This window comes from Salvia splendens, chromosome 15 (assembly GCF_004379255.2).
Source record: "Salvia splendens isolate huo1 chromosome 15, SspV2, whole genome shotgun sequence".
In the NCBI taxonomy this organism is placed as follows: Eukaryota; Viridiplantae; Streptophyta; class Magnoliopsida; order Lamiales; family Lamiaceae; genus Salvia; species Salvia splendens.
In genome coordinates, this window is record NC_056046.1 from 17041193 (window position 1) to 17052461 (window position 11269).

The following is an 11269-nucleotide window of genomic DNA, read 5'->3' on the forward strand; positions in this document are numbered from 1 at the left end:
ATGTGATATTATTTCAACCACTAGATCTCCTAATCTAATATCTATGATTTGGCCTTAATTTGTGATTGCTAATTAGTTAGCAATTGATCACTCCCTATATTTTCATATTTGAAATCCAAAAAATTGTTTTCCAATTTTAGCGATTATATAATTTTTGTTATGACCTTTAAAACCTATAAACTTTAATTATATCTTTTCAATTATATCTTCTTGAATATAATTTTAAATGGTTAAGTCATGACATGATCAGAAGAAAATAGTAATTTGTATATGTAAGATATTAATATTTCAATGGACCCAAGAGCTAACCTATTATTTATGAAATAACCATATAAGGGCATTCACAATAGGACGGATGTCGCGGACATCCCGACGGACTTTCCAAAAACACCACCTGCCACGTCATAAGGACATCTCACTGCACTGTCACGTCATAAGGATATCCCACTACACAATGGCGGACATCCCCAAGGACATCCAAACGGACATCCACAAAAAATAATAAAAAAAGCAGGACGTCCGCCGGGACGTCCGTCGTGTCAACGCAATGGCGGACGTCCCGGAAAGTCGCGGAACTCCGGTGTCCGCAGCGGACGTCCGTATCCGTATGCATGCTGCCTAATGGCGGACGTCCCGAGCGGACGTTCGGCACGCCGGTCCGACGTCCGCCGGAACATCCGCCATTGTGGATGCTCTGAATATAACAAAAAGTTGTAGGTAAGATAATATATTTCATTAAAATAAAAATTAATAGGGGAGTATTATATTGCTAACTCAATACTTAATTACTAACTATAATTAAATAATAGCCATTAGATATTCAAATCAAGGGCTTAGATCAATAGCACCGGAATATCAATACTATAAAAAAAGTCAATAGGGGTATTAAAGTCAATTTACAACAAATTAGTTGTAATTAACTTTTGAAAAATATATCATAATTTTAAAACGTATATAACTTTTTCGATTTACATTATTTTTTCGCACAACATATATCAAATTAAAGATAATTTCGTAAGGATTCTAACGAGATCTCACTTGCATATGTTCCGATGCCAAAATTTGAAATTTTTTTTTGAAAATTTTCATAAATTTCATTAACAGCTTTATATCAACACCCAACACATAATATGTCAATACAATGATTAGACAATGTCAATATGAAATTATATTTACATTGTCATGTCTTTGCATTGATGTATTTCATATAATGTATTGACATTGTGTTTCTAAACCCTAAATTTGATAGTTGCTATTATCTTTTTAATATTAAAAAATGAAAAATGAAATTACACATGATAAATTGTAGACCAAGATTTTGAAAATCCTATGATCTTAAATTAATTGTAGTTGTAATTAGCAATTAAATCATGATTTAGCAATTGATCACTCCCCTACTCTACTAGTATAATTTAACTTTTTAGATATCTAAAATTAAATATAATTCCGTTTCCTCTCTCGCGCATAATCCCCCTTTTCTTTGGATTGGTCCGAGGGCGGTATTGTTGTTGTTGGAGTACAGAATCGTCTCTCTCTCGATGCAGGTTGCAGCAATATTGATATTGTTGTATTGGAAATTGGAAAGTTTAGCTCGCTAGATCTGAATTTCAACTTCTTGTAATTCTTGATATATAGAACCCCTTCCCATTTGGTTTTCTTGTACCAATTAGATCCCTTTTGATGTGGGATTCTCTCATACAGCCCAAAATTGACGGAAAAATCAAGCCTTTTTGTCCTAAAAAAAAGGAAATGGCGGCTGTTAATATGTGGTGGATTATGTGTATGGTGCATTGCTGCACAGAACAAGGATTAGCCCTCCATTTTTCTGGAGGGGATGGCTTGGAGAGGATGGTAAATCAAATGTTTCCTGCTTTGGAAATATAAGACTGCTTGTTTGAGAGAAGGGGTGTTTAAGACCCCTTGTGACGAGCTGCTTCTCAATGCATTGCCACACTGCAAGAGTTGCCTTTCTGTCTCCCAAATCTTGTCAGCCGCAGAGGATGGCATGTGTTGTTCATCTTGCTGGTATTTTCATTTCTTTGCATTGTGATGTTACTTATTGGATTTTGGAATTGGTTGTGTTGTTTTTAGTATTGTGTTGCTAGTCCTGCCCTCTCTGTGTGTTTGTGTGTGTGTATTTGACTTGGTAATTGTCATTAAACGAAGCCTTTGAATTTAGAGCTGTGTCATAGTTCATTAAGGGGGCGTATATTTTTTAGGATTAGCCTAGATAGATTGCAATAGGTCAATCCATTGTTTATTAATGTGGATTGGAACTTTGGGATATTCTGAGGCCTTTGATCATTTGAGCTAATTTTGCTTATTGATTTGGAAATGGTTGTGTGTGTTTTGAGTATTGGTGATTTCTTTACCAGTGGAAACCTCTGAATTGAATGATGGAGCTGGACTTAAAATTATGTCATACTTGATTAAATGAATGCAGCTATTGAAGGATCGATGGTGGTGATTGTCTTGATGAAGATGTTAATAAGATTTGAGAAGGGAACTAAGTGGTGGCAGCCTTGTTTTTCTGCTATATCGTTTTGCATTTGTTAGATCTGAATTGGTTATGAGTGTGTCCACGACATGATATGCAGACACTTGCATATGTGTAGGTGATCTCAAATATAGAAACACAAGAGAAGGTTACAGAGGAAGAGATTTTTTCTTTTCTTCGTTTCTATTTTCAGCGAAACTAACTTGTGTGATCATTGATATATATATATGCAATTGGTCTGATTGTGATAAAAGAATGAGGGGGCATTTACTCTGAGCAATAAGATGGTTAGATAAAGCTACGGCTTAATGCAATGGATTGATTGATTTTGAACTCATTTGACTATCCGATCCTTCATATATCCAATCTTATGTTTTATCAATATATCCTAAGATTATATGGATTGGATACATTGGAAAAATGACGATAATGCGGGGGCATATGTCCTTTCGTTTCAGGCACAGGGGCCATTCGTTTGAGCGGAGGTTACGTCTTGGTGGGCCCCTACTGAAGGAAAACATAGCAACTATGGTGCTTGAGAGGTGAAGTTGAACTGTCATTTTACCTAAATCCACAGGTTTTCATCAGATTACTGAGTTTTACTGAAGCAATGCATTTACAGCCTTTTCTATGGAAGAAGGTGCCCTTTGCAGCAGTATGGTGCAAAGCTGTTGTGTGTTAGTGATTTGCTCCTATTAGGAAGAGCCACCATCGAAGAGGCTCGTAGCTTTCTGCATTGGTTAGACTACGAAGCTGGTTTTGGTAAAATGGGTGTCTGTGGCCATAACTTTCTCCACAGAAAGTTGCCTTGACAATTGAGGATGAGTTTGATATGAGTTTTGAAAATCATTGTGTGTAGTTGAGTTGAACGGCAGGCTATTATTGGCAGGACGATGGGTATATCCCGAAACACTCTGTGTTGGAGCTTCAGAAGGCATGGCCAGGGTCTGAAGTAAGGTGGGTTTCTTGCGTCTTTCCTTCATGATACCATACACGATTAGGATAAACGGTACGTAAAGTCTTCTTCAGTGCTAACTCACATTTGTACTACAACTCAAAGGTTGGTTTATCTTTTCAGTCTGATTTGTGTTATTAAAGGATAATACCTTGTTGAGAAACTGAATAAAATTGTGAAATGTGTTTGTTCATTTTGCCATATGATATGAAAATCTCCTTCATTTTTAGAGACTTCCAGGTAGACAAAGGAGAAGATTTCGGTCCCCCTTTTTTTTTCCATTGGCAATAAACTTAAATTTTGAAGGCGCATGGTGGATCACAAGACGTGGTCTATCTTTTTTTTAACTTTTTTTTAATAGTTAAATGAACATAAATTTAAAGGCCGCGCCACGGAAGAGTCGAACCTGAGACCTCTGGTCTCAGGCGTTATTAACTTCTCTATCGCTTGGCCAATTCACTCACACAAAGACGTGGTCTATCTTTGTTGCTATGAAGGGGAGAGAGAGAATGAAAGAGAGAGTGGTTGTAAAAGAAGAAAGAAACAAATAAAATGCAACAAATGCAGTTGAACTAGTCTATCTACACCAACCTCACACCAAAGAATTTTCCACAAATCAAATTATTCATAAATAATCAAGATACCTTTGACAACTTAAGTTGTAACTCCCCCATATCATGAACCCTACCTACTAATGATAAAGTTTTACACAAAAATTAAAATAAAAATTGGTCTTAACTATATTCCATTTTCTCAGTGTTCAAAAATCCTTTCCTATTTCTCTTCTTTGAATCACCATTTTCCTTAATAGGCTTCCACCTTTCTGCATGTAATTAATATTTCAACTACATCTTTATAATATATCCAACAAAATTGTCAAGCAGAAAAACTAAAATAGAGAAAGTTTGAACTACTTCTAGATATATTTATGCCTTAAACTAAACTAGGGTTTTTCAGGACACTGCATTTCTCCGGTGCCGGCTTTAGTCATGGCGGGGACGGGTGAGCCAGAGGGAGCTGAGGGCCCGGAGGCGGTGGAAGTATTCTCCGATGGCTAGAATGCACCGCGCTGCTTGGCGGGTCGTCAGAAGTTGATGCAGCCGGTGAAGGGTTTGCTGCCTCAAGCTATCAGCCTATAATTAATTCAACATTTTTTTTCTTAATTAATTATACTTATACAAAAAAAAACCAAGAACAATTGCAAAATTAAACCAACTACAGCAATAATAGTAATTAACATTATTGTTGATGAATGTTGACTATAGAAGTTTTAGGTAGCATTAAAACATGGAAAAGATATAAAAGCATTTTTCAGTGGATAAAGTTATATTTACATATAGTCGTCCATTTGATTTATATGCACATAAAAGGTTGTTCTTGATTGATTTGATCATTTGATGTCTAGAGACGAGGGATAGTACTTGTGTTTGGTGTATGAGTACATATATAATATTTTGAGGGTGTAGTGTAATTTCTTTCTTATTTTATTTCCTGGCATGCTTCTATTAAGATTGTTGACTAGAAAATGTATACAAGAGAAAAGTATTATTCGACTCAACTAACTATACACTATTTTATCACCGCTAACGCGTGTATAACATGCAGAGGCGTAACCTTTAGTAAAGTTATTCAACAAATTCAGTTATTTTATACGTACAATAAATTAATAAAAGAGGACTCACATACTCACGATAAAAAAACTAGTAATTTCCACTAAATATCAAGAAATTAAGGCATATGCAACAAGAATTTAACGTGTATTATATGTAATGTACATGGATAATTGATAGAAAATCAATATTGTATGTATGCGCATGCTCATTTATCCATCAAGAATTAACTCCCATATTATTAAGAAATCAAATCTAAAAAAATGAAGATCAAAGAATTTATGGTGGATGGTCTTTTTCATGGTATTTCCAAGTCAAAGAGTTATGACAGTGACATCATGAAAAATATGGCTCATATATCTTTATATAATACTAAGTATAGCATCATCACACTATGTTGAATTTCTCTCCCTAAGGATCTTGGGTTAATTAGCATATGATCATTTAAAGCACAAACACATATTACTCTTTTCGTCCTTAAAAATAGTCCACTTTTGCTATTTTGGTCTGTCCTTTTTAATTAGTCAACTTCTATTTTTGTTTTATTTCTAACAAGACGGATCCTATTTTTCACTAATAATATTTGAATCACTTTCATTCGATCTCTCTCCTACTTTATCAGTTTCGCATTAAACTCGTACGGTTGCGAATTTCTTTATTTTTTTGGTTCATTGATAACCTAATTAATTAAGCCACACATTGATCAACAACATTTCAAGAAACATTAATAGAATAAAAGCTTATAAATTGAGATGAATAATACCTGTCTAACAAAGCCCTCGAGAGTTGAGAGTTTGCTAATGGCGACAGCCATTTGCGCCATGTATGTGTTCATGTTTGGAGGAAGAGTGAGAGTGTCGCAAACTATGGTTTCCGTGAGAGATTGGTTCAATGCCTCAAGCCCTTGAGAGAGAGCTTCTTCTGCTTCCTGCGTCGATTGCTGCAGCCCGTAAATCCCCACCATTTGCTGCTCCGTCAACGGCTCCACCTGATTCATTATTATCTAGAGACACAGAGAATTCAATTCCACATTTCAATTTAGGGTTTTCGTTTTTTTTTTCTGAATTTAGTTATTTTTTGAAATTTAGGGTTTTTAAAAATTGAATATAGGGTTTTTACTTACGTAAACAAACAAACCTTAATGAGCTCCGACGGCCGGACGCCACCCATCCACAAGAAGCAGCGCTCGGCCGGGGTCCGCCACATACCGGAGAAGATGTGGAAGACGTCGGACTTGACAAGCACGCTCTTGAGGGCGATCATCTGGTCGTAGTGGGCCAACGAGTTATCGATCAGGATCTGGAGCTCGGTCTCGGGCCGGTGCTCGTGGATGGCACTCCTCAGCTCCACCATCAGGTGGTGGTGCTCCTCCAGCCACCGAGCATACTCCATGTCGAACAACGCCGCATCTTGGAACACGCAAAATTAAATCAATTAATTAAATAATCAATAATTAAATTGATTCACATGCGGGGTACGTTTTTATTGCGAAAAAGTTTGTACCTGAAGATATATTGGTACAAGAAAGGCCTTGTTCTCCACCTGCATTAGCATTTCCTCCTAAAAAAACTCCCTAAAGGAAGAAAAACAGTACTATAAACTTTTTAATTATGGCATTGAGATTAAATTAAATATGACTATACTTGTGCTCTAGCTCTTTGAATATCATGTTCTAATTGAGTAAGCTTCATTCTGCTTGACTCCAACTGCTGAACATAAGCCTACATCAATCAACTTTGATTATGGAAATTATTAATATTGTATAAATCACAAATTAATCAAATTCTTGCTTAAATTAAAACTTGCCTTTTTCCTAAGCCTGCTTTTCCTGGCTGCTTCTCTATTTTGTGCAAGCCTCCTCAAAGTCTACATACATACATATATTAGTAAAAAAACCAAAGATAATTATTCAATTCGTGAAAAAATAAAATAAAATAAAATGGAAAACCTTTGGATCAGGTGTTTTTGGACCATCTTGCTCTGAGCTTGAGGTAGGCCCTTTGCGATTTCCCTCACGCTGCAATTAAGTGATTTAAAAATCAATAAAGGAATTAATTAACTAATCCAAGTACAAAATCTTAGTTACATGAATCTCATCAATTAATTAATGGGATATCACTGGATTTGTTACAAACGGGCATTTGTTTATTACTAGTATTTAATTATTGCAATAATTTAATATCATAACCTTAACTACTTTGGCCGGTTCTTGAACATAATTTCTGTGATTAGATGGCTCAGATGATTTCTTCGAACCGCTGCTTATTCCCTACCAAAAACACAAAATTAATTTAATTCAACAAACCCACCATCATAATTTAAACAAGAAAATGAAATCAATAAAATAGTGATTTTTTTTTCTTGTTGAAGTTTGATTGCCTTGATGATTGATGGTTTTTGTGATGGCTCTACATGCATGGGCTCAGAGGGGAAAATATTGAGAGTGTGTGGCCTCATCTCTGCAGAAATTCAGACACAAATTTAAGAGAATTTTAATTTGCTCAATTAAATTAATTACAATCAGGCAATAACTTTTATTCAAAAAGAGGTCAAATAAATTAAATTCGTACATGACTAAGTTAGCAGCAAATTCACGTTTCAGAAGTTTGTTACATGTCTGTCCAAATTTTGAGTAAACAAGAATCCTTAAAAAAAGAGCACATATTCTTTTTTTTCCCTAGTAAAATATGAAAAATCTTTTTGAGGATTTGGTCAAAGAGAGTACAAATTCTAACTTACTTCTCTCTAGAAAGCTGAAGAAAAATTTGTAAATTTAAAATTTTTTTTTTTACTACAAGTATATAGTTAAAGGTATATATAAATGTTTACGTCGTTGGTCTTGATCTTGGCCATCGAGGTAGAGAAATAGAGCTTGATCTAAGTCTCCCAAGTCGTAAGCGCCGGATTCTTTGCTTCTGATGAAACAATCATACTTAATTAAGAAAAAAAATTGAAGTTGAAGAAAAAAGGGAGGCAAAAATTGCTTACATATTGAAGGGTGTGGATGATTGCATCATCCCGAACGAAAACATGTGATTGTTATTTTGATTTTGATGATGATTGATTTGATCACCGTGCTGCATATGATGATGTTGAGCTATTTGTGTAGAGTGATGATGCTCTTTGTTGTTGCTGCTGACCTTGTTTGAAGCCATGAGAGAGAGAGATGAAAACCTAGAATCTTGATCTCATTTTCAGTGGCTTTATAGAGAAATTTGAGATCAACATAGTATAGATAGAGACAAATTGTGAAATCAATTCAAGGAGAGAGAGGGGTTGAGGCGGTTATGGAGTAATTGAAGGAGATGGGATGATACAAAGAAATGGAGAGAAGAATTGAATGCAAAAGAGGGAAAAGACAAACCCTATTTTAAGCTTTGTCTTCCAAAACAAGAAGACTTTCTCTACCCAAATTCAACTATATCATACAATTATCTTTAATTTCTCTCTCTCAATAAAAAAAATTGGTTTTAAGTTTATTTATATATGGGGTGAGTGAGTTTGGAGATAAACAAGTCCGAGAAGCACAAGCAACATTTGGTGTGGTTTACTAGCTTAACACGATGATCTCTACTACTAACTTTGTTTAAATAATTTCATATTTTTGTGTTAATTAATAATGCGTATTAAGGCTATTGAATGTATTATGGTCAATTTTTCGATTTTTTAAGGTTTGATTGCGTATTATAATATAAAATATTAATAATCCGGGCGCTCCAAATTAAATGAAGGAATTGCTTATGTGGAGCCTCCTTAAAGGCCTAATTAATCTTTTTCTACTAGCTTCAAAAGATAAACGAAGGTAACCTGCTATTTTATTTTATTCCGGAAGGGAGCTGATAATCTCTCCGTATAATTAGTTAGCTTATTTTATGTTTTAGCAGTATTATTTAGTTATTATGTTTTGATTTACTTTCTCCCGTGGTTAGGATTTTATTTGTTTTCCTAGTTTATAGAGATCTTTTTGTATCCCACATATTATAAATATGTGTGAAGTCTTTTATTATTATTAAGCAGAATGAAGAATTAAATTATTAATCTCGTTCTCTCCTTTGGATCTTCCTCTTGGAGAAACCGCCAATCTATTTTCCTCCATTTGTGCTTTCTTTTCATATATTATAGTATTCAATAGGAATTAATCTCATATTAATTCCTATCAAATTGGTGCTTTCTCATCCTCCAAATGATTTACTTTCTACCACCATATCCGTCTTGCTGTCAAACTCTCCTCCTCGGTTTTCTGGTGTTAACCCCGTGAGATGGATTTTGGATATTCAGGAATATTTTGACTATCAATTGTTCTCTGGTGCTGATCGTTTGTTTTATGTGAGGTTAATTTTTGACCATCCAGCATCTGTATGGCTCCACGAGTATTGACGCTCGAATCATGATTGCTCATGGCAAGAATTTTTGGATGTTGTTTGTCATACCTTTGATGATGACTAATAAACTTCTCAACAAAATAATGGAGCAGTTACATATTTAGCAAAAAAAGGTTATGGCTAAAAAGGATGCCACATCTGATTCTATCGTCGAGACTGTTGCAAAAAACGACGATGAGTCAACAACAAATGTCAAGTTTGATCCCATCATCGAAGAGATGGTAAAAATTGATGACGAATCACCTCAAAAGCTGGATGAGCCGATGGTTTTGGTTGAAACCAAGTTTCCTGCAAAATCCAATAGCCCAAAAATCATTGTTGTCATCAATGGTTATGTCACTGAAGTCGCGGAAGAGATCTCATGTTTGTTGGTTATTATGGGCTGTTATTTGGTGGACATCATTTGGGCTTTAGTTAATTAGGCCCAGGTGATTTTTTGGGCTTATGCTTGCCCTAGCCCAATTACTGTGAAACCCTTTATCTCTCCATCTCTCCCTTGCGCCGTTTTATTCTAACTACTCTCTCTCTCTCTACACTCTCTGGCGATTTAGCTTCTCTGAGTGATCCCTTCATCCTTGTGATGATTTTCAGTGTTCTTCTCTAAGATCTTTCATGTTGTAGTAGTGTTTGATCTTTGGTGAGAAAAGTGTGGAAGGTAACCAGTTCGGTTTCCTGAGTTCTGAAATCTAGGGTTTCTTTGTGTGAGAGTTTCTGTGAGATTTCTTCGGTTGGAATGGTAGATCTGGTGCGTGGGAGAGATCAGAGGCTGGTTTCTGGTTCGTGAGGTTGTTCACGGTTGAAACCTTCGGTGCTCCCTTGGATCTGTGTTCCTGTGAATAGATCTCTGTTATTGGCGGGTGTCTGAGCCAATTTCATCGATCTATTGTTCCTTACTTTGTGTCTCTCTTTTTTCCCTCTTTGTTTTGCACTTGATCCGTTTGGATCAGTTTACTTGTGGTTCTAACGAGTTTATTAAGTGTGCAGGTATATTGAAGCTAATCTTGTGTTACTTAGTCCAAGACTTACTTCTGTAATAGCTATTGTGATCTTATCTGTAATAGCTCTTGTTTTAAAATCAGTCGCGTGGTTGATGGTTTGACTGAGCCATCTTGTAACAAGACCAAAGAGGTCTCGGTAATTAGTGAACCCGGAATTGTCTGATCCCTACAGTGGTATCAGAGCCACGGGGGGACGATTCCGACACGCCGAGTCACTATAAGGAGGTGGGCAAGTTGAACCCTCCCTCGAGTGGGGGTTTGCTCTGGTAAATTGGCTGTGACTCACTCTGTTTGTTGATTTTCTTTTTTTTTGGGCCACCCTAGGATTGGGCTTTTGCTGCTGGTAGTAAACCTTGGCAAGGTTTTAGGCTTATCTGTGTTGTTTTCTCTGTGTTTACCTGCTTCCGTGTTTGATTGTTGTTTTTTCTGTCTCTCTAACCCCTTATTACCTGGCCACCAAGCACATATACTGCCTAAGTGACCCCCTGCGCACTCCAAGAGTGAGTGCTTGCGATCTGGGATAGCCTTAGCCAGTGCTGCTCGTGACAGTCAGGGATTTGGGCTTGACCTGTGTGTTTGGTGTGTTTCTTTGTGTTCTTGAGAAAATTTTCTGTTCTGATAGTTGTTACTGCCCTCTGGGTACTTGTCTTTGTGTTCTTCTGTGCTCTTTCTGTGAAAATCTGTGTTATGCCCTTGCCTGCATGTCTCTGTCCTTTATTGTGTGCAAAGTTGTGTGTTCTTACCTTGCTCACTGTGTTCTTGCTGAACTTGTCTAAAAAATGTCACAACTTGTTGGATTGGTTCCCTTTAATGGGAAAAATGATTTT

General features: G+C 36.2%; 2 protein-coding genes across 4 annotated transcripts; one reads left to right on the plus strand and one right to left on the minus strand.

Moving 5' to 3' along the window:
- Window positions 1–1468: 1468 nt before the first annotated feature.
- On the plus strand, window positions 1469–4493 carry LOC121767891 (protein ABHD18-like). 3 transcript variants are annotated; one of them, XR_006043232.1, is made up of 4 exons: window positions 1469–2025; window positions 2956–3039; window positions 3120–3454; window positions 4410–4493. XR_006043232.1 is itself a non-coding variant. In XM_042164226.1 (4 exons), the coding sequence occupies exons 1-4, from the start codon at window positions 2006–2008 to the stop codon at window positions 3358–3360; spliced, it is 225 nt and encodes a 74-aa protein (XP_042020160.1). In that variant the 5' UTR covers window positions 1469–2005; the 3' UTR covers window positions 3361–3642. The 3 variants fall into 3 exon arrangements, 2 of the variants coding, with proteins under 2 accessions (XP_042020160.1, XP_042020159.1); XM_042164226.1 differs by lacking the exon at window positions 4410–4493 and having other exon boundaries at window positions 3120–3236; window positions 3357–3642; XM_042164225.1 differs by lacking the exon at window positions 4410–4493 and having other exon boundaries at window positions 3120–3642.
- Window positions 3756–8417, minus strand: LOC121767890 (bZIP transcription factor TGA10-like). Its single transcript, XM_042164224.1, has 11 exons — window positions 8051–8417; window positions 7892–7977; window positions 7442–7521; window positions 7251–7331; window positions 7011–7079; window positions 6869–6928; window positions 6706–6783; window positions 6566–6635; window positions 6200–6471; window positions 5826–6065; window positions 3756–4585 (listed from the first exon to the last, which is right to left on the minus strand). The coding sequence occupies exons 1-11, from the start codon at window positions 8215–8217 to the stop codon at window positions 4436–4438; spliced, it is 1353 nt and encodes a 450-aa protein (XP_042020158.1). The 5' UTR covers window positions 8218–8417; the 3' UTR covers window positions 3756–4435.
- Window positions 8418–11269: the final 2852 nt, after the last annotated feature.

Excerpts from the sequence above, each read along its gene's own strand:
- LOC121767891 (XM_042164225.1), top strand. The coding sequence starts at position 2,006 with ATGTGTTGTTCATCTTGCTG. Across the intron at positions 2,026-2,955 it reads ATGTGTTGTTCATCTTGCTG|GCACAGGGGCCATTCGTTTG; the intron begins GTATTTTCATTT and ends CTTTCGTTTCAG. Across the intron at positions 3,040-3,119 it reads GCAACTATGGTGCTTGAGAG|CCTTTTCTATGGAAGAAGGT; the intron begins GTGAAGTTGAAC and ends ATGCATTTACAG.
- LOC121767890 (XM_042164224.1), bottom strand. The coding sequence starts at position 8,217 with ATGGCTTCAAACAAGGTCAGCAGCAACAACAAAGAGCATCATCACTCT. Across the intron at positions 6,636-6,705 it reads TTCAAAGAGCTAGAGCACAA|GGAGTTTTTTTAGGAGGAAA; the intron begins GTATAGTCATAT and ends TTCTTCCTTTAG. Across the intron at positions 6,472-6,565 it reads TTGTACCAATATATCTTCAG|ATGCGGCGTTGTTCGACATG; the intron begins GTACAAACTTTT and ends GCGTGTTCCAAG.